Source organism: Montipora foliosa, chromosome 3 (genome assembly GCF_036669935.1).
Source record: "Montipora foliosa isolate CH-2021 chromosome 3, ASM3666993v2, whole genome shotgun sequence".
Taxonomy (NCBI): domain Eukaryota; kingdom Metazoa; phylum Cnidaria; class Anthozoa; order Scleractinia; family Acroporidae; genus Montipora; species Montipora foliosa.
The window spans coordinates 52,385,654-52,412,969 of record NC_090871.1 but is presented as its reverse complement, the minus strand read 5'-3'; the positions used below and the strand labels follow the sequence as shown (position 1 = coordinate 52,412,969).

The 27,316-nt window shown below is 39.3% G+C and overlaps 1 protein-coding gene across 7 annotated transcripts in view; it reads left to right on the top strand.

The window, feature by feature from the left end:
* LOC137997639 (uncharacterized) overlaps nt 1–27,316 on the top strand; it is a 41,253-nt gene that overhangs the window by 6,685 nt on the left and 7,252 nt on the right. For 2 of the 7 annotated variants that reach the window (XM_068843739.1, XM_068843738.1), the window contains exons 2-4: nt 6,694–6,800; nt 23,724–23,910; nt 27,243–27,314. In XM_068843739.1, coding sequence (XP_068699840.1) covers nt 23,753–23,910; nt 27,243–27,314 — 230 coding nt within the window. In that variant the 5' untranslated portion in view covers nt 6,694–6,800; nt 23,724–23,752. Of the gene's footprint in view, nt 1–5,185; nt 5,449–6,327; nt 6,406–6,693; nt 6,801–17,118; nt 18,276–23,723; nt 23,911–27,242; nt 27,315–27,316 lie in introns of those variants that run through there. The other 5 variants (XM_068843735.1, XM_068843736.1, XM_068843737.1 and 2 more) reach the window with 5 other exon arrangements.

Below are 27,316 nucleotides of genomic sequence, written 5' to 3'. Positions count from 1 at the left end.
TGTGTCCTAATTTAAAAGGCGAGTTGAGAATACTAGAAGGACATAGTGAGTTTCCAGTCACATAAATAAGAAATAACCCCTTCCACAAATCTCCTATTGCTCCTTGGAAAAAACATCTGAGATCCGATTTCTTTTTTGTCATAGTATGCTCTGGTCAGACACAAAAGTTCCCCAATTTTAGTCATTCTTTATACCCCATCAAATGACATTGCGAATACGCCACTGAAATTATAGCTGTCCTGCTGAACGTAAGCGAATTTCGGTTCCTTTCCTAAAAATCTTTATAGCAATATTGGGATGATATTGCCGGGCGACAAGCTGGCGTAGAATATAACCAAGACAGCTTTGATAAAAGCGCATTTTGTGCGTTCTTAAGGAAATCATACAGTCAAATGAACTTTATTTTTCATAAACCTTTCATAGTTCGTTGAATTCTGTCCACTTTCTCACCCAGCTAAGAAGAACTGGCAACTATAAAACCAGTGCTTATTCGGATAAAAATATGAGATATGGCCATGCACTCTTCCACTTTGCCAAAAGGAGGTTTCATATGTAATGAATTTTTGAAACAGGCAATAAAATATTGCCTTTGATGTCGATATCACCTTCGAAAATTACGCTAATCTGCGTATTTTCGATGGCTCTCGGTTTGTTTCCTTCTTTTATGACGACCTCTTCCATTTCCTTTCGACAAGTTGAAGTTTACGGCTTACCATGGAACGCGCCGTGTTGGTACCAAAACGCTACTGAAATCGAAAACAACACGTGCACAGATATTGCGAGATATTGTATTTGCTGAAAGTTCATTGATGCATTTTTAGAGCTTAATGCGCTCGAGTCATTTCAGAGCAATTATATACTTAAAAGCACGTGGATACTTTCAACTGTCTGCGAATTGAAGCGTTAAGTGTGAAGCCTTCTGCAAATTCTGCTTATCATGAACTGCGCACGGTACGCGTTTGAAATGGGCGGCGCCTTCGACTGAAATGAACTAGATTTCTGTGGGTCTTTGAATGTTTCGACTTGGAGTGTCATCTTTCTTAGGGTGTGTCCAAAAACGGATTTTCCATCTTAAAGAGGATTTCGCGTTCCTTTCCGATGAATCGAGATCCGGAGTTTTGATCTGGTGAATTCTTTTTCAAAAAGGGTTGCTGGATTTGAAATCCAAATAATCCAAGTCCAGATTTACGGATTCGTGATCTGCGCTTTTCCATTCGCAATTGATTCTAAATGAATCAGTTGAGTCAGCATATTTCCATCTGGAGCCTACTCAGTCCTTCCTCTGATCGACTCTGCCACTACCCTCCGTCGTCATTATTAGGAAAATACTCCATGATATCATTTCCTTTTTCTTCCGGGATTGAGGCTCTAAGTTATTCAAACCAGAATGCTATGGCATGTCCTTTAATTAAACACCTTCAGCTGTATGGAACTTAGTCCTGCCAAGGGAAATTACTGCACGGGATGTGACCAGAATGGAAAACAAAAATTTGCTTTGAACTAATATAGGTTTTACTGTTTTAGAAGTATACTGATTAAAGATTAAAGATAAAGCAAACGAGTAGAGGAGACCATTCAATATTTCCTCTGTGGTTATTCAACCTTTAGTATAATTACATAGGTGATTGTTAAAAATTCTCTGCTCTGATTAGTTGCACTTGGGGTGATCATTACGCGATAACCTTGAATCACCTAAGCTGTTTTTTGCTAATGGCCGAGGGGTTGAAAACTTTGGTTTGCTCCACCGAAACTCGTTCCCATGCAAACATTTCAACTCGAGGCTCGGGGTACGAAATCTAATGTCTATAGCCAATTTGGCCGCCGGGCGAATAGGCTCATTGGGGGCAATGAAAGTAAAACCGAACTGCTATCTTTGGGCAATCACAACAGAAGTTGAGACAATCAAACGAGCCACTCACAAGGCGGGGTTACACGGGTCAACTTGCAACAACGATTTTTCGTGCAACAATGTTGTGCGAACACCGTGTAACATGGTCACGGGGACGATTTTCCATGCAACTTTTGACTCGGCAACATATTGCAAGTTTTTTAATTGGGTTAAAAACTTGCAGCGCAAGATGACGAGTTTTTAGAAAATCGACTCGTGTAACATAGTCGCCATCAACTTTTCGCCCAACACCTTCCCAGAGTACTGTTCACACCGAGACACAAGTCAAATGTTGCAAGTCGATCCTGGATGTTGTGCTCCTGTATGTTGCCGATTACATATTTTGAACGATGATGCGTGAAAAGTTGAGTCGTGTCACATACCACGAAAAGTTGACCGCCGTGTTGCGCGAAAAATCGTTGTTGCAAGTTGCCCAGTTTAACCATAGTTAATAGAGGCGACTGGTTTTGAAACTCGGCAAACATCAAAGGAGCAAACAAAGATGCCAAGATTTAGGTTGTGAAGTCCACGGCCGTGCACAATCTTTTGTTTGCACTCATACAATATGCATGAATTACGTAACTAACACGTTTCTATTGGTTAGTTCCTGAGTACGGAGTAAACAACCATTGTGTTTTGTGCACGGTCAAGGCCAAAAAAGAGAACAAAAACCTACAACAAAGAAATATGTCGGATTTCAAAAACATTCCCCTCTATTAACTAAGGTTTAACATACACACCTGCAGCCGCGCTTAGACGCGGGAAAAAATAACAGGCAATTTGAATGGTTCAGTATCAGTACCTCTGAATGGCTGGATAGTTTAGGGCAAGACTTTTTAATCCAATCGCTTAGCACAGTAAAGAAAAAACGAGTAAGTCTTTTCCATTCAAGGTCACGCTATCAACCTCATTTAAATTCCCATGAACGCATTCCTCGCTGCTTTTCGGCAGAAAAAAAATCAAGGCAAGATAATTCATCACCGCAGCGGAATCAGTGGCAAAACAGTCTAACTGAGTAGAGACAAACGATGAAGACACCAGACTGGACTGTGGAAACGTTGGATCTTTCAATTGTAACAGTTTGTAAGCTTAATTCACATTTCTCCAAAACAGACTAGCACTCAAACTATGTCTGGTTGCAAAGTGTGAATTTTAACTTTAGAAATAAAGTATATTGTTCACACTGAGTTTAAAAGAGGCGCTTTTTCGCTTGCGTACAAAGCCGAACAATACGAACAAAATAAAATAAAAGACACGCGCCTGAGACGAAGCAAAGATATATAAGTCACTTTGAAGTACGCTTAAACGGGCGTGGAGTGCATTAGTTTTGTAATACGAAAAAGCTACAGCAGGCTTCCATCGTCTGGCATTTGTCAGACGAAAACCCTTGCAAAGAACAAAGGAAAAACAAAACGAAACAAAGTCTGCTTTTTTTGGCACGGGGGTTAATTGTTCAGTTTCCGGCTTTTAGCTTGAACTGTACATTTCCCGTTGCTGTTGGAAGTGGCAGTTCTTTAGGTAGCATTGTTCAACCTTCGCGTTTGAATAACAATTGATATATTTCACCTAGCTTGTTAATTTCTTTCTTCTCTGCACCTGCTTTAACAGCTGAGCGCGTATTTGCAAGGACTAACGATACCCACAATCGCCATGATTCGTTTAATCTTGCTATTTTTCTCTTGTAATTTATCGAGTATTGTTCGACCGTACCTTTTCGCCCTTAAACTGTGTTATTTCAATCTCCCGGATAGGAAAACATGTTTCCTGTTTTTACGTACAATTTTACAGTTGTCAAGATTACTTAATCCCTGTGTCTGTACCTCGTCATTGACTCTCGGAAGTTGCCCCTTAATGCTGTTAAATTCATAAAAAAAGAAAAAAACTTTCCACTCAAAGAAAAAAATACGAAGTTGACGTGCATACAAGAAGGCATCTTCGCCTCTTATTGAAAATTTGCTACATAACCCTTGCACGTTTAGAAACGATACGTTTCTTTTCAGCTTTGTCTTTGCATATTTTGCATTTTTTTCAGTGCTAAGCTCGAGAGGTTGCGAAACATATCTGCGTAGCCACGAGGCCGCTTTATTTGGAATGGCCTGTCGTTTGTTGTCCCATTATCGGGCATTCGTCTTCCTTTCGATTTTCCTTGGAAACCCAGGATCTAAGCCATGGGTACAGGTTCTGCCATCATTGTTATAAAAGATTTAAGTGATTAAAACAAATCAGATCGTGAAGAAACTATTTTAGTTTGTGAGGCATGCATGCATGCATGCATGCTAGATGGTGTGTTTGCCATACTTTCTTGTCAGATGAATGTGTTGGACATGCTTTGCCAAACAGCGTTAGGACTGTGGAGACCGGCGAGCCTTAAAATTTGAAGAAATCCGATGTTTTTCAATTTACGACGTGTTACCTCCAGGTATAATCTTCTGCCACACGTGTTGGTAGCTCATAGATCGTCAAATGGACACCAAGATGCTTTTAATTCCCAAGTTGTCGTCGTTGGGTGGGTCTTAAGCTAGGGCACTTTTAAGCCTTTTTATTTCACTGCGCATTTATTTTGGTCGATACTCTCTGGGTTTATTACAAAACGTAGTTCTATATCTCACACTTTTTGAGTTCCATCTTGAAAAAAGTTTGCCAGCCTTTTTTTTAAGATTAGCCATTAGTACTCTCTTCATCCGTAGTTGTTAGTCCCAAAAAAAAAAAAAAAAAAATAGTGACCCTCAGTGTGCTTACATAGTTCAGTCTTTGCGTAACTTTCTTTCCTTTACTGATAAAAAAACGTTTTTCAGTCCGTGGAATAATGTGACACTGACGCTTATGTTTTTCCTCAAACAGAACGTGGATATTGTTATACATAGTTCAGTGAACTTCATAATTTATGGCATTTATGAACCAGCAAAAGTAAAATTGCCTTCTTGGAAGCCAGCAAACAAATACTATTATACCGGAACAGGATTTTTTCGAGGACGCAATATTTCAATACTTAATTGTTTCGATTTATGACGATCTGCTGCGACATTTACGTGACAAAAGTTTTCAAAACTGTTAGTTTATTTTAGTATCTTTCAAAATTACCTGTGTGCGAAGATTATAGTCAAAACCACACGGATTATTTTCATTTTCGCCCGTCTGGCACTGGAAATTGTCAAGGATACACCTTGTTCGAATTTATTTGGCCAAAAACAGGAAATACGTCGGAAAATCATAGAAAGATACAGCCCCAAGTGCCAAAAGGGGCCGCCTCTGAGAGCGATAAGTGGACTTGTTTACAAAGTGAAAGAGACGCTTTTCCGGTGTGGTAAAATGTTTTGGTCTCCGAGACGACAAGCAGCCTACAATCGATTACATTTCTCTGACTTCTAAACCCGAAACAGTATCAAGCATCTGCAGTTATTTCTGTTTTAATTATGAGAATGCAAGATTTTAAAAACTAACCGAGAAAACGCGAACTTCGAATTTGTTGTTGATTGCATTTGCCCATGGAACGATGTTGCTCCGCTTCACTCAGGTACAAATGTACATATGTAGGGGTGGCGAATGGTACCTCGAAAAAGGTAGGTCTCGGAAAATTTTGCAGGATCTCGAAATCTCGAAAGCGTCTCGAAGTCTCGTTTTCGCATGGTTTGTTTTCACTTTTTTTGAGTCTCGAAACTTTTTACCAAGGAGTCTCGAGCTCGGATTTTAAACTAGGGTCTCGGCGTCTCGGTGAGTCTTCGAGTTGGAATTTACCATTCGGCACCCCTATTTGTGTCCTATTCAATTTGAAGGCCTCAACCTCGCTTAGACTACGCTAGTATGCTCGTAGAAGTTATCACTAGAGTCTTAAGTAATTGGCAAATCCAAATCATACGCAATGTACTCCAGCTTTTATAGATCTATATCTTGACTCAGACTTTACAAAAGTGAATTTCTGCCATTTTTGAATTACACACCACGTTTTGCCAGTTTACATGAATGTCCAGTTTGTTGTTGCCTTTCTTGTGCTTTATAGAAAACAGTATTCAATTATTTGCGATAAACAGTTCTGTGTTAATGGATTGTTTTAGAAATCGATTCATAACGTAATTAATCTTGCAAGGAGCAAATTAAATAGGAAGATCGAAGATTGAAAGATACAGTGGAATTTCCTCGAAATAACTTAATCACCAAACAACTGAAATAACCAAATGAGGTTTCTTTCTGTCTCCAATTAACACAATCTGAACGTAATTAAATTGTGCACTTTGTAAAGTAAACTCTAACTGCCTTTTCGTCCATTTTAGCCCTTTCTGTTTGCTTTTTACCGCGAAATACAATCATGTGCTTATACATCAACAACAATAGATTGTTGACAATTAGCAAACACTTGCTTCCCCAAGAAGTGGCGCCTAGTCGGCCTTCAATCAATCTGTGACCATTTTTGCATAGCTAATGCAACGTGTTCACTAGTGGTATAGACGCTTTGCAAGAGCAGAGTGTTAGCTCCACTCTCTGTAGATTCTTGCGTTTGGTCCGAAATCCTTAGACTAAAGGTACAAACTGATTTTGAAATTGCGCACGTCAGGGTGACAGAGCAGATTTTGTTAAAAGTGATTTCCTCCCTTTCTAACTCTTGCGTTGAGGTTTCAGTAGAATGAAACAGCGGGCTTCTAATCAACGATTATTTCATTTGACCCATGACGCGATTGGGGCAAACCTTTGAAAAACATCTGCCAGTTGACAGAGTCAGATTTCGCTCGCTTTAAATAATGACATTGCGGTCAAGCGTTTAGATTTCCATGGCTTTTAAAACCCCAGATGTTATCTTGTTTCTTTGCCAGGAAACGTTGAATGCATTCTACACTGTACTGGACCTTGGAAATCTCTTTCAGGAGGAACGAATCGCCGTAAACTGAACAGATTGTGAGGTTTGCAGTTTGAAGTATTGGTGAGTGCCATAAAAAAATACATGGTTTGACGCGTGTGACATCGACACGCTAACTATAAGGAAAAGGACTTTCGCTACGTCAAGCGTAAACTAGAACTTAAATTCGTGAATTATTGCGGTTGTAAACTTCAAAACAATTCATTATTTTCGTAGTGTATGTTATTCACGAAACACAGCACGAATGAAATTGTTCTATTGATGCGGAGTATTACTAAAAATGACAAAGTACTAATAAGACAAACGACTCTTGCTAAGCATCGTTCGATTTCCGAGTAGCAAAAGCAAAGTTTTCGAGTTTCGCTCAAACCGAAAAGAGCTGCTTTCAAAACGTTTCTACTCCATTTTCGAAAGAACATTTATCGTATCGTGTATTAGTTATCTAATTTCAAGTTTCTTTGTTGAGTTCATGAATATTCACGTTTTATTGACGATTAATTTTTCAGTAGTTTTTTTTAGATTTTTTTTTTTGGAGTTTAGATTCATTCCATGATTTTGATATAAATTCATTCAACCACAGATGTCCTCAGTGATATATAATTTTTTTTCCTGATGTAATATTAACTCAAAGCATGAGTCGAATGTTCCAGGAGCCAACAATTGAAACCAGCGGACACCAAAACTATCGAAAGCATATTTCCAATTGCGATAACACATTGGGGAAGTCTTCGCGCAGTTAAAACACCCCTCATTGCAAACAATCAATTGAATTTATTTTTAACCGCGAATGGGCAGGCACTTTCTTGTTAAATTCCAAATAGGTTTGCTACTTTCAGATGCTAGAAAAGCTCACCCAACGAGGTATCCATGCAGTCTAGGTACTTAAGCTAAGCCTTATGTGTTGACAGATAAAAGCGGTTAAATCTTTAAGCATTCCGATCTGGGAAAACGCCCGTCATTTACGCGAGGCGAAATTAAAAAAAGTCCATTTTCCACATCTTCGCTGCAACCTAAGCGAAAAAGCCAGAGCATGGCAAGGTCGACTTTTTTCTTGATATAAGCTAACATAACATGTGAGAGGGGAATGCTCGTAGAGTTAAGAAATTCTTACTAAGTACCCAAAGGTATTTGTTTTGATATATCTTTACTCTTAATACACCAAAAGACGAAAATATTTATTTAAGTACTCTTTTTTTTCTATGTTTTCGGAGCGGTCATTCAGTGATCTATGAGTTGTTTGGGACATAAATAGATCCACAAGGGCGGTTATCAGGGATACCAAATTGAATTTTATAACCACACAACTTCCGGTTATATTTCCTCGTAAATTCGTTGACTAACTTCAAAGAACTTTGCGATGTTCTCGGTAGACTTCAGAGGAAAGGCTCTTAAAAAATTCCATCTAACTTTTCCATTGAATACCTCAAATCAATTATAGTACTTTCCTTTTGTGTTAGTGTTCCACGTTGACCGAATATCTGAATGGAAACCTGTTAAAATTATCAATTCACGCTGTCTCCTACCGGTGCCCAAAGCTAAAAGTTGACATCTGGAGTTTTTTGGCTTGCAGTTTTAGTAACTAATCTCATCGTTTTCAAACTGACTTGCATTAGACCTGTCGGGGCTCTCTTGAACACAATCCATCACAATCATTAGTTATCTAGCTTTATATCAACGACCTTGAATTCACCAATTCCACAGTTTGTCACGCCCATAACAGCGGGGTACAAACCTAGAGCTTTTCAAAAAAACAGTTATCTCAAGATTTCTGATAAGTTGCATTAAAAGGTGAGGATACCATAAACAAGGGTATTGCAGGTTTGTTTAAAAGTAAATGATGTTTAAGTCTTGTTGTTTTAGGAAGCAATTGCAAATATTGTACAGTATTAATTCTGGACGTGATACCTGAAAATGATAAAACAAAGGCTTCAAAGATAGTCTAATTGAACAATTGAACACATACGGCCCCGATAATCAGACTGGCTTTCGGCACCTAGCCTCACCGAAATATTTTTTGCAAAAATTTCTGTCGGTTCATGTTCCCATGCAGGGCTCCTATTGGCCGAATTGAACTTTCATGAGAACAATCTACCCAGAGTTATCAGCTCTATGGCAATGAAAAACGCGGTTTGAACAACGCCATTGAAAAATTAGCAATTTGTTGAACGAAATGTGTCTCCTCTTTGCCTTCGTTCAGCTTCGTTTTATATCATCGTTCAGCACTCTACAATTTGGGCATTTAGTAACATGAGATGAGGTCAAGGAAGCGTGGTTTCCAACTGCGCATGCCTAGACATTTTAGTTGTGCGGTCTACCTTTGGCGTTTTTCTTTCCAATTCTTATCCTTCGATGGGAAGAAAGCGTGCAATTTTTTGTTGCATCAAGTACCGAGCACCTTACACCAAAATTCGTAAGTTAGACATTTAGAATCTTTTAGAATTAGACATTTCGCCAAAATTTACAAAGCTCATTTACTCATTGTCGGGAAAAAATCATAACACATTACTTCAGCTCACACGTATTTACTTGGCATTCCTGTAAGTAGAATATGTGAAATAAACTTAAACAGGATAGTTAGATCATTCATATTAACGTTTTGTTGACTTTTCGCAAATACGGAGTTTACTGAAGCTGTGCTGAAAAAAAAAAAATTTCTTCCTCCATCCTTCGTTGCAAACGGACAAAATAAAATTCAATTTCACTGAATACTGTTCTTGTGATGAAACTGTGGCGTTTTAGCTTTTTTCTTCATTGATGCAACTACTTTTTTTAGTTTAAGTGGGCGAAATTGTAAAACCGTTAGAAACGACAGCAAGATGTGTGATTTAAAGTTCGGATTGGAAATGGTTTATAAAAGTGCAAAATGCTACAAGTAGTTTTAAAGTGCTCCGAATATTTTATTTCCGGTGTGTAACACAAAGTTTGATCCAAATTGTACTGTTTTTCTGTGCAATGGATTTTCGGCGGAAACGGCTTATAATTTTGGGATGAACAATCAAGGCGGAAAGGAGGCGATATACAGAGTTGGGTTGCGGTTCGAGAGGAAATGAAAATCAAATTTCTCAGCATCGCATTTCCTGTGCTGTGAGGTAAACGAAAAGAATTTTTTCAAACATCCTACCCTATTCACATTGGCAACTAGCAATGAACTTTAAGAAGAGAATAAAGGGGATAACTGCTTTTCAAGAACATTTATTGCCCCGTTGTTGACCTCAGGAAGACACTGCAAACACTCGAAGGCAGATCGGGAAATATTTCGACGAGGTCCAAATGGACGATTCTTCTTCACGAGGAACGTTAGGTAATCACATAACAATGTGGTGAATATAAATCCATTCGGAGTAACCATGAAGTTTCTTTACTGAAGAATTACTGAAGAAACTGTGTGGTAACCGCCGTCTTTTTGTCTGATCAGTTTATATTTGCCTTTACTCGAAGCATAGAAACAACTAAGAAAGAAACAAGCACTCATTATCAGCCGTTTTGATTCGAATTTGGGGAAGCTATCGCGAAATTGTAAAAAAGAGCGTCTCATCTGCAAGATGCACAAAATACGAAAGAAGGATACTTGTGAAGAGGCATAATCCAGTATGCGCTCGCCCGTGTTTCAACTACATACTCGAGTGGCACACTTCAGTTTGTTCCAGACGGGTTAAGAGCGTCTCGGTGAAAGTATCTTGGAGTTTCATATTTTTTTTACGACAATTTAGGTCAAGAACGTTAATGAAAGCAAACCCAAACTCCTTAAGAGGATAAGTGAAGCATCGTGGCTCGAAGAGAAAAAAACGCTGCATGTCAATTCGAAAGAGAAGAACAACTTGCATCAAAACTTAACAAAATCCTTAAATGCCGGCTCAGACCCGAGTCTATTTTTCTCATCTTTTCTCGATGAATGCTACATAAGGACGACCTCCACGGCGACGAAAACTATCCGACTAGATCGCGGAGGGTCGTGGGTTCGAATCCCATCTGGGGCTCGGATTTTTTCCGAGTTCCCAGTTGGTTCTACCATCATTTCATTTCTCAATAATAATATTATCGGTTAAAAAAGGGAAAGGGATTATGTTGAACTTACGGCAGCTAGGCCTTTATGACACATTTTTCCTCTAGCTCTTACGTGGCTCTGTAGTTGTACCACGCCACGTTTTCACCTGCACATCAGTTAAAATATCAACGTTACCTCGGTGTCACAACAGACTGGAACGCATATTTTTTTATGCGTAAACCGCAGACTGGTTGCGCGAGGTTACGGGTAGTGCAGGCGAAAGTAATAATTTCATCTACAAATGGTGAGACTTTCAAGTCTTCTCGGATAAGAACTACAAACCGTAGGCCCACATCTCAGCCATATTAGTCTGGAGAAGCGGGACTTTATTCGACTTATTCAGCATGAGTGGTCAAGTAGAACGTTACGAATCTTCTAAATAGACTACTGATCGATGAGACCACAAGAATAGTTACCGACAGCAGACAAAGTGTTGAAAGTTGTAAACCATAGCTAAACTAACCTCAACACTAATCAGCTTACACATGCACTTGAATCAAAGCTTCCGGAAATGAAGACAATATTGAAATCTTTAATACCAACCGCGCGGAGACAGATTTTTTTCAATGAAATCGAGTCGATAGAAATGTATTCGAAATCCCTCAAATGCCATCCGCATTTTTTGGGAGTTAAAATTCGACAACTTCAAAATGTAGCTTGGCGCGTTTATAACTTTTTCATGATTATTCCATCTCGTTCTTGTTTTACAACATGAGCGATGCGTCCTAAAAAATTGGATTTGTATGAACGGATTTCAGTAGAGATTGAGAATGAACCATTTGCACGCCTGTATCAATTAAAGTTGCCTTTCGCTGAGCACAGGATAAAAGTAAATGGACAAGTGAAAAGCCGAAGTCGATTCGCTCTCTTTCCTGTCGTTTTCGTTCCCCTTCATCATTTGTCGCATCGGGATTCGAGAGGGTGCAGACTTTGGTACCCGAGAATCAGGGTTTCCATTCACCTTGAAAAGTCAGGGAAATCTGAACATTTTTCAAATGCAGGGAAAAGTCAGGGAAATTTTATTTCTCTCATCTGGAAAAATTATTTTGATATAAAACCACTCAAAAGATATTTCCTTGCTATCCATGTGCTTTGTATGTGACGTTGGCCACAAAAATGCATAATTTTCTGCTTGTCCTCGGATTACAAGAAAATCCTAAAAGATTACATATCAGGGAAAATTGCCTTTGGTCAGGGAAAAATCAGGGAAAGTTCGGGAATTTTGTTTTCATGGTAGAGTGGAACCCTGAGAATACCCTGCCACACGATCAACTACGGAGCGAGGTTGATCTCTTCATTTCAGTGTTACATACGGGTCGTTGGTTCTCTACTCTGCTTTGCGAAATTTTCGCTTCGGCAAATCCGGCCTTCATCTCTCCCTCCCCGCCCACCCCTCCCAAAGAAAACAGCCATGTGTAATTTACTTCGATTTCTGTTTCCGTCGTGTGCCGAATTAGTGCTATAGCGGCGCTGGCAAAGACATTTAATTAAACTTTTGTAGTAAAGGAATGCGCGAGGCTTTGTCTTTAAATCAGGAACCATGTGCAAGGTAATTTTAATGATATAGTGATATGTGAGATAGATCATATATTGAACTGCGGACATGAAATCAAGTGAAGCTATGATCCTCGCAGTTATGAATTATGTGCCGAATTGCGTTCAAAATTGCGAGGATCATAGCTTCACTTGATTTCATATCCGCAGTTCACACATGATCCATTTCATATGTCATTTCATCGATGATTTTTTCCTCAGGGGAACATAAGAACCCACAAATGACCAGCTCCCAACGTTAGTGGCTTCATAGCTCAGTTGATTAGAGTGTCGCACCGGTATCGCGAGGTCACGGGTTCAAACCCCATTGAAGTATTGAATTTTTCCGGTTTCTCTACGCGGCATTTGCAAAAATTGCGTTCATAACTGCGAGGATCATAGCTTCACTTGATTAATTAAGATAATTCTCTCAGCTAAATAATCTGTTTTCTGCATACTTGCTGAAACCTAAACTTTGCTCGTTAAGAACTTTAGTAACCGGCAGTTTATCACTGCCCGATCTCTTTCTGAACTTCGGTCGTCGAAACGATGTTGCTAAGAAAACTAAATGTCCATTTACAGTATAGAAAAAACTGGGCCCGAACCCATTAAAAGGTAGGTATGAACGATATATCTTTGCCGTGTAAACTATCCGTTCCATAATTTTATGAATGGGTCCTGACCAGCTTTTTTGGGGTTTTGTGGCCATACCTTATACCGAAAGAAAACCGAATCCGGATCAAGACGCTGTGTAAACGTGTCTCCGCTCCAACTCAAAAATCTGGTCCGATCTCCGAAAATCGGTAGTGTGAACAGAGTGCCAGGAACGGGGCCTTAAGGCCAGTTTTATGATGAGCAAAACCAAATTGTTGGCTGTGTAAACGGTAAAAAAATATGGTCCGAACCACATTTTTAATCGGTCCGGAGCCATTTTTGTCTGTAGTGTAAATGGTCCTTCTTTAAATTGCTCGAATAAACAAACAGGAAATATAATAGCCACAGTGGAAACAAGCAGCTAAATAAATAAATAAGCAAATACTTTGTGACAATCAACCTGTCTCGAGCCACAAGCCACAGTCCTTTCGTTCAGTTTCAAAAGTGCTGACCTCTTTGCCTCCCATATTTAACGAGTACTCGCCGTATGTATATTGTTAGTTTGAAATTACATGTTTTTAATTAATTAATTGATTAATTATACCAAGGGACATTTTCCATGCAAACTTCCCTTATCATTGGTTGTTCAAAGTATGAAAGTTATGGCTCACCCGAGGAAACGATAAGAATAATACACTTAAAAACTAAAGAGAATAATGTGGTCAACGCAACTTAAGGCAAGGCACATGAGAGCAGGAATGGCGCAGTCCCAGACTCGGAGTTTCACGTGGGTCCAATTTGTTGGTTCTCGACTCTGCTCCGAGAGGTTTTTTTCCTGGGTACTCCGATTTTCCCTTCTCCTCAAAAACCAGCCCGATGAGTTGATTTGATTTAATTTATGTACCATGTTCACCTCCGTGCTAAATACACTTGACACTTAAATAAAGTTTATTATTATCCTGAAGAATTTAAGAAGTATCACAACATGAAAATCTACTTAACGCGATCAACCGAAAGTTTGATACCTCAACTGGAATTAACGCTGTTTGTGAAAAAAGATCATGCACGCGTAATCGACTGGTAGGGTCTTGGTCGACCTTGGGATATGTATAGCCAGAGAAGATTCAATCTAATCATTGCTGCCGGTGACGAGTGAGTCTTTCGCACGGTTCCAACAGACACAGTTTTAAGTATTTCGGACAGAACCGTTTTGCGCTTTCTCGTGACAAACTAATAACTCTTAAGAGGATATGTCCATACATTAAGATTCCCATTACACTATATAAGACTGATTGAGCTACCATATCTCTCTTGAAGTGACTTAACCTGTACCGGCTCTATTCAAATCAGTACCCAGATTGGTTTACAGGAGTACTGCAATGAACAGGCTATTTATGAACTTCCGTTCCATCTATCTACACAATTGTGTTTTTATGGAGTCAGTAGTGTAGTAATTGCCTCACTCTCAAGTAAACTATATTGGACATCACCAAGAGTCCTGATTCTACTTTGCTTCCGAAAATATGAAGAATGTTTCACACTTGAGGTGTAAATTAATTCTCCTATGTTAAACTAGAGAGTCGGAACTAAAGGTTACATTTTCAGAGAGTACATAATTTGGCCTCCAGATTTTTTCAACATATGTTATGCGATTATGAACACGCGAGGAGCTTTCGCTTATTGTCTGGAAAGTAAGGCCCTATGTTCTAAGAGACATAACAACTGTAAGCTTCTTCAGAGCATCACTGAAGGCTTTGGAACGAATTGTTCATAGAAATTGTAGATGGCAATCACTTTCGTTCAACAATGTAAAATTTTAAAATTAAGACCGATAACATGTCTTTTGAACAAGCTTATGGTGTGGAAGTTAATCAAGGAAAGTAGTTTCTATCTAAGTACATATTAGTTTTCATTCCATTAGAACAATTAAGCTTATGATCTACAAGTTAATTAAAATACAAGGTAACTTATTCAATTAATTCGATCAGTTTTCATTCGATTAGTCTTTAATACTTCTTAATTTACTCAGTTGATATTAATTTGATTTTGTAAGCAAATACTTTCAGTGGGTTTGTTATTAAAACGCTCAGAACAACTCTGAAAAAGCGCCATAACAAACTTGCAATAATTGCTTTTTGCTTTTCAACCCTTATTGCGTTCGAGGAGAACATGCACATTCTAATCTTGTCTGTTCTGCGGGGACGTCCCTCGGGTCTCGATCGTGATGGCACACGATTTCAGCCGCCATCTTGTTCTGGCAAGAACAACCTCGATCTCCATGCATTCCATAATTGTTTTCAGTTAATAAAATTATTTGCAACGAGATAATAGTCAAAATACTTATAGTGTAATATCTTCATTACTGAATAAGTATAGGGAATCGTATCATCGGAACGCGAGTGCTTTTCGTGATTTATGGGCATGAGTGATGTTTTGAAAGTTCTCAAAACTGCACGAGCCATAGGCGACTGCAATTTGAGAAGTTTCAATACATCACGAGCGACCATAAATGACGAAATGCAGGAGTAAGTTTATTTATATACTCAACAAAATCCCCCGCTTTGTTTCCATAACAACTTCCGCATTGTACTCTGTAACCTCTTTCTCCACTCTAAAACCTATTTAGGCATTCGTTGTTGATCAATCAGAAACACGATAATAAATACTAGAAAGGAAACAAAACGATTCTCCCCAAAATATACAACTACGTTCAAATGCCTCGTCAATGACAAAATAGGAATCGAACAGACCTCACTAATCCTTGATTAATCATCATCATCATCATCATCTGTCGGCTGCAGATTACTGCTAGTTATTATAATTTTTATTGAGCATCACATACATTAGACTTTCTCCAACCTGGTGAAGCAAACTGCTATCCCTTTCATCAGATAGATCACAAGATTTTGCAATATTACCCACATCTTTGAACTTTATGGTGATGTTTGCCCAAAAGACGGCTGGAACTTCTGTTCTTTTTGCATGAAGTTATGTAATCACGTGATTTACGGTTCTATAACTGAGAGTGGACATCTAAATAGCCGTCATGTAGGGAGGTTACAGAGTGAAATGGTTATAGCAGCTCTGAGGCTTCGAGTTGTCCACTAACCACCGAAAATTAAACTAATACATATAACATGACGGAAAGAAACCTAACGGGCCGTTATACGCACAGTCGGGGCCATCGGACACGATTAGAGAGACGCAATTGCATTACATTTTATTGCAAGAAAGTGAGAAAAATCCTGATCGCAGCAAAACCATATTGTGGCTCAAAAAGGAAACGTAACAGTGTTCGATTTCCGTGTCAAGCGAAAAAGAGGGAAACCGGCCAAAATGAGTTTTTCCATCGTGTAACCTCGGATCTTTCGGTAGAAAAGGCTTTGTTCAAATTGCTGAGGTTAAATGACAGATAGATATAATTGTCAGGGAAAAGAAGACAATTGCCAAAAATAAACGATGTAGTTTCGTTTTCGTGCTATCCGCTTTTGTCTACTGCCTGCGTTGTTCTAGGATGAAAGGAGGTTCTTCGTTCTGGGAGCTCAAAACTGTGTTGGACCGCCTCATGAGACTGAGTTTTACTGAGCCGTATCGCTTAAGACAATAATGTCGAACAATGCAAAGGTCAAAGTAGTTGGTTGGGATTTTCTGAAAACAAAAGTGGACCCAAGTGGTCTTTAGATATAAGCATAAAAGAATTTTATAAGCCCCAAGAAACTTTTCTAGAAGTAAAGCGACAAGAGGAATGTGTGATTGGCAACAGATTACAAAGCACAGTCAAGTTTTCTTCTCTGTTGAGCAAATGGGTACTCATGACATGACAGTGTGCGTTTAACGACCTCGACTTGATGCTATCTGAAAACACCGGTTGAGTGGATTTCAGTCTTCGCTCGTTTTTGAACTTTTGCAAACATTTTTAACTCCGATTATCTGCGTAGGTGGATCGAGTAGCAAAGCAGTGCGGTAACTGAGCTAAGTTTAAACTCACACTGAGATTTAGACGATTAACTCATATAACACCTTTGAATTGCTTTTCACAGCTTAAACGCTTATGTGTTCTTATCAAGTAATCATTTTTTAGTGTTTAAGTTCGTTAGTGGGACGCCCAATGACGTCATGCACGCTTCGTAAATCTTGATTTTGGTTGGTTTCTATGTGAGTGTTTTCAAACATTTCCCGTATGTGTAGTGCACACCTAGGAGCAAAATGTTTATAAGGACGTGGGGGGCTCGTCCAAACTGTAACCCTTTGTACGAGACAACAAGCAACAGCTAAACAAACGCAATGAGCAATATTCAAGGAAATCTATAGCTCGTTGAGGTTTCGTCTCTGCCTGAAAAACAACGAACAACGGTTAGTTTTGATTGTTTTTTGCCTGTTTCTTACATTTTCCGCTGTTGATGCATAATTCTAAACATCGACATTTAAAGGGAAGTATTTTCGATTGATCTTTTGTAAAAGACGGAAGGATCCAGAAGGATCAACCCTTCCGTGTTGTTACTTTGTTGATGTAGCAGTTACAGTTTTCACATATTTCAAGGGAGAAAAAGAAGGAAGGAAACTCACGTTGCGTGCTATTAGGAATTTCAATTGTACCTGTTTTCTATTTGGGGGTCATATCTTAGGTCACTTTAGTGACAAAAAATATGGCACGTCGTCCAAGGTACCTCCATATCTTTGTTTACAAGCGAAGCAAAACGATGCAATCAAGACTGTTGTTAAATATCCACAAAATTAATGACATGGGAGAAGTCGGACAGCTTGTCTAAAATGAAATCAATGAAGGAATGCTGAACTTTTGGGCTGCGATGAATCAAGGTCACAAAGACTTAAAAAAGAAAAAAAAAAAAAAAAGAACAGTAAGCGATTTATTCTGTCATGTGAAAACTGAGATGTGATTAATTAACTCTGGTGTCATTGACCCAAAAAAAATTTGGAGTGTTTGTATCGCTGCTGTAAAAACAAAAAGGTTGCGAAGAGACCTGGATGTGGCTCTCTGTGTGTTAAGATAAACTATCACTTTCACATCCGAATCTCATTTGGGGAGTATGTTTTTCGGGTGTTATAAAAAAAAGATATTTTGAAGAGGAGAAAGGCTCGCAAAAAAGTATGACGCAGAAAGGAACCTATATTTATTCACGGTCAGCATCATTACAAGGTTTCTGTCTGTGAGGCCCTGTATGGAAAGTAATTGGTCAATTATCTACAACACTTTATAGGAAACCCATCTAGCGGGAGAAAAGTAATTAGTTTCATACAAAGCGTGGTTAAGCGGCCCTAAGACTGAGTTGCGCTGCCACCTCGGCATCACTAGAGGTATCTTCCTTGAATAGCAATGTACAATTTGGTTTTGTGGACAGCAAGAGGTAGGGAATAGCAAAGAATTCTGCCATATTTTGTTTTGTGCCGAGATGAAATGCTATGTTCAGTAACTATAACTGAGGTGCAGATCATAAAGCTCAGTGTTTGGGTGCATTCGAGCTTTCCTCGAGATAAGTTCAAATCGGCAAACGTAATTCTCAGTGTGATTATTTTAATAAGCACACTGAGAATTTCGTTTTAAAAATATTCAAATCTAAACGCCGAATATTTGTAAAAGCAACCTGTTTGAAATCTTTCTCCAAATAGGAATGCACCATGTTGTAGTGTCTTCATTTCCGGCTATATTTAGCCTTACGTTTTGTAGCTTACTTATCAAGGCTAGGGAGGAAGGATAATCAACATACAAGTGCATTATAAATTGTCTCAGAGTTACGTTTCATTTAAGCACAGATTTTGACTTAATTGACGTAATTACCAGTTCCCTAATCTGACACTCTCACTCGAACAGTTACTTTGCGGTAGACGGGGCAATTTCTTTCCAACGCATCCAGTTCGTCGAAACTGGTGAAAATTCTCATTCAAATGCCTTTTCTAGGAAATCCCAGTTGACTAGCGAAAACTAGAATTCATCGCGTGCGGTTTGGTGCAGACAGTTCGAAGTTTTGTTGTTATAACTGATACGAATCATAGATTAGCGGAGAGGCAGTTGAAGTGATGGCGTTTAATACGACAACATCAGCACGAAAGTCTAAGATCGAAAGCATGGGACAGAAAAACTTTACAGCATCACGGACTTTAAATCTAAGAGGGTGAAATCGACGAAGACACCACAAAACAGTAATATCATTGGTTAAAGGGGGGTAAAGAATCATGCTGTTCGTGTGGCACGGATTTCAGTCCATTTCTTTGTGGTGATATGCACACGAGCAACGACGTGAAATCATCTCATTTGAGCGGGTTTTGACGCCAACGAAAGCGTACAAATTTGATTTTTTTATTCTCTATTCTTAGTCTGAGACCGCTTACTTCAGTCGTCCAAAGACTTACAAATGTGCAAAGTTATATTGTGAGGTGACATTTTCGTCGCCGGTGACCTCATCGTCGTAGATCGTAAAGTCAGAAGTGCCATTTTCCAACATACAATACACGAAAACAGACGGTGTATGACAACTGCAGGCTGCTTACAAATAGCGCTGATAAACAGTATTTACGTCTAAGCACCCATTTTGAAACGGTTAGCTTTTAAAATAACTGCGAGTTAGGGTTAGTCTGCATTCTGCTGTCTGCAGTATGCAAGTGTCAGACACCGCACGAAAACAATGTCAAGAAGACACCGGCCATTATCCAAACCACACACTTGACGCCTTTCCGACTGAAACATACTGTTCGTCGTAGTTCTAGCGCCACTCAAGTGGGCCCACTTTAGGAAATTTAACCAAGGCCGAAGACAACGAAGGCCATAGTTGCAATTAGTTCGCGATTATTTCATGTTGTTCGACATGTAAAGACTGAAAGAGTGCACGGCGAATGACTCGAAAGTTTAGAGAGAAATTAAATAGTTGAATGGTTGGTTCTCGCGTCCTCTAGTTCAATTATTAGGAAGAAAACGGCAGACACACCCAAAATTAAAAACCGCACGCTCTGAGCCTGGAACTGTTCTGGAATATTGAGCCTGTATTTGTTTTCGCTGTTAGCGTTCTCGCCGATATTGTAGTTGCTTAACAACTTAAGCATCCTATAAAAGACTTTAAACAGTTAACTGCCGATCGGTCTCTTTAGAGGACAACCAATCGTGTCTTCATGATAGTTATAGAGGAGTAAACTTTTATGATGTAGCTATTAACGTTTAACGCAAGATAATCTGTAAGGGTTTCTAGGTTTGCAAAGAGGAAACGATATGCTTTGCTTGAGCAACCAACTTCTATATGGTAATCAAAGCGCTTAGATTCAAATACATCTTAATGGAGATTATTGGGCCAAAAGGATGAAGTTATAACTTGTTTAAAAGACAGCATTATATTCTCACGACCTCTCATCCTCGACTACTGTAGCGTGCTATTTTCATTTGCAGGTGAAAAACAGCTGTTAATTAATAATAAGCTGTTTAGGATCGTTTTGCGCTTCTGAACTAAGGTGTTGTCTTTGATGCGATTATTCCTGTATCAAGCATACGTGACTGGACTACAAAGAGATTTAACAATACTTATTGGTATTGGCTAAGTGAATTAATTTTGTGAGTCGTGAACTTTCAGATAAGATAATAGTTGACAGACGATGAGTTCATCTGGCAGCATTATGGGTAAATAGCTTGTGATAAATTTTCGTAGGCACGCAATGCGTACTGCGTCCGACTTGTGTTGAAAGAAAAGTAGAGAGCCAACGATCTACCTGGCCGATACTAAACAATGATGCTTCATGAGCAAAACAGTGTCTAAGCAAGGTTAGCAAATCTGCAACGTGAAATGACCACATCATTATGTTTCAAGGAAAACACGAAAACACAGCGATGAATTTTAACTTTCTCTAGTTAATTTACTAAATTGTCCCGTAAATATATAAATTTAACACTTGAGATTGGAATTGACGTTCCCGTTGACTTCGCCGTCTTCCAACACTGGCCATTATACCTCAGTTTTGTGTCTTCCTTTAAAATGTGCTATAGTGAATACTATTTTAGTAATGTTAAGGCTTAATTTATCGAAAATGGACTTTGACGAATTCATTGAGAAGAACAGACATCAAGGATAGGAATCACAAGCGGACACAAATCAACATATTCAACCATGATCGTACAGTAGAAATTGCTGGAATAGATCGTTTTCACTGTCACGCAATAAAACAATAAATCGAAAACCATCCAGTGGAAAAAGTCAAGAATTCGTGATGTTGTAGAAGATAAATGAAGAAGACGCTTCTCCGAGTTTTAGGCCTGTGCGTTTCCCCAAACTTCAGATATTCGTCGAAATGTTTCGCAGAAATTTACAGAGCCCAGTATGAAAACGCCATGTTGGTGTACATCTGTGGTGCACCAATATGGCGGCCGGCTAATAGTGTCAACATCTGTTACTTACTTTGGCTATTTAGGCGAGTGATCATCTGTACTGTACAAACAGCTATTTACCTAAGCACTTTTCCTAATGCCTTAACTTCTAAAAAGGCTCAAAACCATGAAATAAATATATATTTCTCAATAAACTCGATCGTCGCCTCGTGTCACGCACCGCTATAACTCAGAAATTCAAAATGCTCTGGTTTCCAAACGAAGCACCCTATTGAGCTTTAAAATTGCAAATGGTTATAAATTTACCGCCTCTTATGCCTGATGAGGATAAAAACTTTCGTGGCTCTTTAGTTTTGGATTTTAGAAAATGATGACGTCACGTGAAAACGATCCATAAACAAATTTCCTAAAATAAACTTCGCTATTATTTACGTATATCTTTGCAAAAACCACGCGGCAGAGACAAACGACCGGAAATGCCTTTTTACGGGCTCATCCGCCTGCTCATGGTCATCATTTCGATTTCAAACTCTTTCGGTATAAATTGTGGTCAATGCTTGTGATTAAATTATCGCTTTATCTTTTGAAGTCAGCTGGTATACTGTTATCTTTTACAGCTATCCCCCCCCCCCCGGTAAAATAACCCCCTTTGCTTTGGGGTGTCCTCAACATGTTATCAGTCAACGTAGACAATATCGTTAAGTTGGACTGAATAATCGATTAAGACTTCTCATATTTTCATATGTCTATGATCTCTTGGCTTATACCTCCTTAAGCCTGTCGGACATTTTCTCAGAAGAGAAAAATTTGATCAGGTCTTGACCAAAACTAAAACGAAAGAGGCGAGCTCATTTTCGGCTATCGATGGGTTATGTTTCGGAGAGATTGACTCCAAGTTTAAAATGAAGTTTGGACTTAAATTTTTCTGTCTTTTATGACATACGTCAAGGTGGTACTGATATTAGGTAATAAATCCTAAGGCAGGTGTTTCTATCAGCTCGTAATGGATGTTTGCTTTTTGCGACATTCACCATAAGTTGTGATCTAAAGCCTGGTTTCCATATGATCTGCAATGGTCTGCGATCGGTCTGTGACACGATCGCCGATAGGTCTCCGCCACGTCGCAGACATGCGGAAATATTTGTCTCCGGCGTCTGCGGCGATCTGCAGCACACGGTCTGGATGATCGTGAAAGTTGAATCTAGTTTTACTTTTCCGACTATTAAGACTCTTCCGACTTAGACAATTTTTAATGGAAATGTGTGTCTGTGTTCTATCGGCGACACAATATTGTTCGCCTTGAAACACGTGTCATGTCCAATCAGACTTGAGGTAAGTGCTTGTCGCCATTCTGCTGGAAATCCTCGAGCGCCCATTTTTCTCCTCGCTTCGCAGAGGTTGGTGGCACGCTTGCTTGCGATCACTTCAGTTTTAAATGGAAACATTTGCCAGTGATGTTTACGATCGTCTGCGATAAGACCGAAGCAGACAGCTTCCGATCGTGTCACAGAACGTTGCAAATCATATGGAAACCAGGCTTAAGTTCGTCTACTTGCGTTGTATTTCTTATTATATAAAGTTCCCTACCATCTGAACGACATTTTGCATTGACCATGCGCCTAATTCGCGGCTGCAAACCTTGTGCTTTTGGGAGGTGCCTATCATACTATGCCATAAGACACATAAAAATCCCTTATTCCCCTAAGCTATCAATGCAATATATGCGTATTAGTTAGTCCTTACTGAAATGCTAATCCTGCATGAACGAGAGGGTGTCAAGTTGACAGCTGGAGAAATGGTTATTTTTTTCCTACTCAACTTATTTATTGATTGTTCCCGATAGGTCAGCCTCATGTAATTTTTACGAACTGGGATCAAATTGAATTTAGTCGCCAATTCATTTAGGGACCATCATCCAAAAAGAGTTCTCCGCGTGCGATTTGCTGATTGGTAAATTTCTCAGCCCATTTCCTGAAAATCTTCGACAAGTAATACTGTAGTTAACTTTTTTTCGCTCTGGAATTCTTGATCACACTTAGAAGAAAATGTTGCCTTTTCTTTAATCAGGACACCACTTCTTCCGAATTAGTGGTTGAGCGGTTAAAATAGTTAGTAGAAGTAGAATAAACTTGAACCATCACGTCATTTGTACATTACGTTGGCGTCGCCTTTAACCATAAGGTCCTGTCCGCTCCACTCTTCAGGATTAAGACCTCCAAACTCTGAGAAACAATTAAATGACCGAATATTCTTCCATAATTAATCTGAAATGTCATTTCAAAGCTGCTAGAGGCCAATCAAGGAGGCTCCTTCTCTGGCGTCTAGCTATCGTCATTATTTACCTTGAAGTCTAATTCTGCTTATCAAGTGTCTGTCAGGCTGATATTGGTTATCAAGGGCATTTTTATACCCTCGTTATCTTTCTAAATCGCACGCAAGTTTTTAGCACTGTTTTTTTTACGACCTTGTTGATCGTTTTTTATCCAAACAGCCTTTTCGCCCACTTAGCAAGGAAGCAAAATGAAAATACATCTGGTGGTGGTCCTATGGATGGTTACAGCGGTCTGTTGTGTAGCATACGACTGTCCGAAGCAGTGCAAGTGTGGAAAGACAGTTCAGTGCAGCCTACGCAACCTAGCGATTTTGAAGAGAATCTTACCGACGAACATCACACGTCTGTAAGTAAACTTAATTCCACATCAATTTATTCCTAGTATCGTCAATGACGTTTTGATTTTTAATACCCATTTGCTGTTGCTAAGATTCATGCTTATAACGACAACCTTGCGGTAACGAAATCAGTGTTAAAATCAGGAAATCCGCCTGTTAAGCTTTGCATGACATTGAAGCGAATTGTAAATGGACGACGACTAACTTGAACTCAAGTCTACGGCCTTTTGATACGCCATTTCATTTTGGAAAAATTTGCCAACCTGTTGCAATAACAGCTTTAACGTAATTTTTACCTTCCATAATTTGGGACAACGCAAGACCGAATGGTTAGCTTTCAATTACGGTAGTGCGTGTCTGCAATAATGAAGTCTAAGCGCCGATTTCTAAAATGGTTATCTTTTAGTTATCGTTGCTTATATGTACACTTATTACCGTCAAATACCGATTTTATAACGTTCGGCGTTTGATATTCGGCCTTCGGCTATCTGCAAAATACCCATGCCGATGTTATAACAAAGTTAAATACCATAAAATGGAATAACGTATATTTGTAATATGTACCGAGTTTCACTGTTTAGAGCTTATTGCTCGTGGGCTGTGTGTAGAAATTAACAATCACATAAACTGCCTGGGGACATTAATCATTGAAATTGCTCTTATATATGGGATTCCCCATTGACAACCAAGTCATTTGGTTCTGGACAGAGTGAAATCTTCGAGTGTCACCCTAAGAGGTAACATGTTGTTAACCATTTGCCCCCCTCCCCGGGATGGGATGGGGATTGACGACAAAAATCTTCTGGCATTAGGGTAAAATCTGTATGTGCCACTCTTAGGAAGAAATAGGATTAAAAACTGCCGGTGCAAGCAGTTGGCAGTTTTCAAAGCGCTATAGAGGTCACTTCAAGACCATCGAAAAAAAAAGTTTCAAGATGAAACGCTAAGCACCAGCTGCATTTTAATTTAGCGCCCTGCCGGCTCGATTCTCTCTGCTTTACAATGTTCTCGCAAGAGATTTCGAGTAACCAGGGCCGTATTTCGTTGTGCAAGTGTCTGTGAGGCCCTCTTAGGGGTTTTGCATGGGAAATAAGGAAAAGTTGAAGTGGGGAACAGGGAAACAAAGACGAAATATCTACGGAACAAGGGAACATAAACTATTTGGGGATCAAACAGCTGAGAACAAGTTTGGAAGTAATTTCGGGAACAAGGGAACACAAGCAAATTTTTAAAGGGAACAAGGACATCCCTTGGGAAGACCTCTTCTCTGTAGCCATTCGTTCAACGTATTATTCCAACAGAACATGTTTGCTCAGTCTTTGGGAACCGTGAACGACAAAGAAACCAGTAATACGAAGCACTGCCAAAGCTTGTGACACTTTTGAGCACCTTGTTTACATTCAAATCGTTTCTACATCACCTGTTACACAATTGTAAGTCAATCTACGACAAGAGTGTCAGCGAAAGTAACTTTTTGTCGCTTTTGCGAGTTTTTCAAGTTCGCACACGATTCTTCCCCAACACACAATCCGTCGCCCAAAACTAGTATAAATAGCTTTTTGTCAATATTTTGCGGCTTCCATCTTTTTCAGTTTCCTGTGTTACTAAACATAGCGTGCCAGTGTCCCTTTAAGTTGATAAACAGGGCCTATTAGACTAAGGGAAACCCATTGAGGAGTCTTTCTTGCCACCTAGGAACCTACAACCACTTGCTAAGCTACATAGAGTAAAACAACTGTGGGCTAGTATGACCTCATCCTAGGCTTTTTTAATCCAGTTAACTTTTAAGCAACCAACATATGGTACGCGTACACAGCGGAAAATGCCCCAATAGAGCTACCACAACCTCTCAGCTGTAGGCACTAATCAATCTTTTTTTCACTTCAATCAACAATTCCCGCGAAACACTGACAGATCATGAGCGAAAACCGTGACATGGATGTTTATAAAAGAGCTACAAAGTTGTATTTTCTTCGATAACTTTGTTTATATTGTGTATTATCCTTGGCGGTATCGTATTCAACTTTTCCCACGAAGTTTTAGTTACCACGGAAATTCACTCCATGTGTGAACTGATATAGGCGTATATTATTATGGACAACAACGCTTTCCGTCGACCAGCAATTTGATAACGCTATTTTAGTAACTCTAAATTAAGAACGCACCGCAATTGTGCTGTGTTGGTCGGTTGTATCAAAGTTTTTAGCAAGCTAGATAACGTTTTGATAAGCGACCAACATGAGTCTAACCGAAAGAAGGTTCGCGTCATTTGACGAGTGATTTTCTGAGAATCATACCTTGTTTACGAAACCTTTGCGGGTTTATCGGGCGGATGTAAACTTCAGGGAGTGAGCCTAACCTCAAATATTTTTCGTTGGTCAGAGAAGTCTTTCCATTTTTGACAAACATTTTACCATTTTTTCTCCATTTTTCGCTATTCATGCGGCATTGACAGAAACTTTTATGTCGGGGGAATGGTGGAAAGAGGACAATCGCTCACTTTGGCTGTTTGATCTCGTACAGCAATGGCGAAGGGGTGGGATGCAGTACTCCTTCGGTGTTTGACACTTGCATACTGCAGACTACAGACCGTAGACTGCAGACAAACCTTAAATCACAGTTATTGAAAGCTAACCGTTTTAAATAATGTAGGTGCATATCCGTTTGAGGCCCCCCTGTGGAAAAAGAGTTAAAGACTGTTATCAGCGCTATTTGAAATGGGCGTTTAGATTTACATACGGTTTATCAGAGCTTTTGTAGGCAGTCTGCATTCTGCAGTTGTCGGGCAAACACAATTTAAAGAAGCTGTGTAAAGAAGTTTGGACAAATTAAGCTGCTGGGAAAACGCAACCAAATTAAACGAAACATAAAGGTAACTACTTGAAACATTGCAGGAAGGGTTGAATACAAAAGAAAGCACACTGAATCAGGGATGGGAAAAATCGAAGAAGATAAAAATGGATTGCAACTGCGGTTTTTACTTCGGTTTTTGTTAGTTTATCTCTGTTGTTTGTAACTTAAATTTGCATGCTCTTCATACATTTTTTTTTCGTCAGGAAGCTTTGTCTGAGTTGTGTTGTTCAAGCGTAATTTCTGCGTTGACGTTAAGTCCCATAGCAGGGCGACTAACTGGTAAAACTACACAAATTCAACTGTACTATAGCTACCGTGAAACAGCCACTTTAAAATAGTTTCAGCTCGGTGCTTCCCTTATGTGCGATGTTCGCGGTGCCCCCTCACTATCTCCGTCCGGTACACGTGTCTGCCGCGTGATTCCATATTTTCTTCAAAAGCTCGGCTTTTGGTTTCACACAATTATTTTGTTTTGTTTTACTTTCAGTGATCTATCGTCGGCAGGCATACGCAAAATCCCACCTGGAGCTTTTGAGAATTTCACTTCACTTCGATATCTGT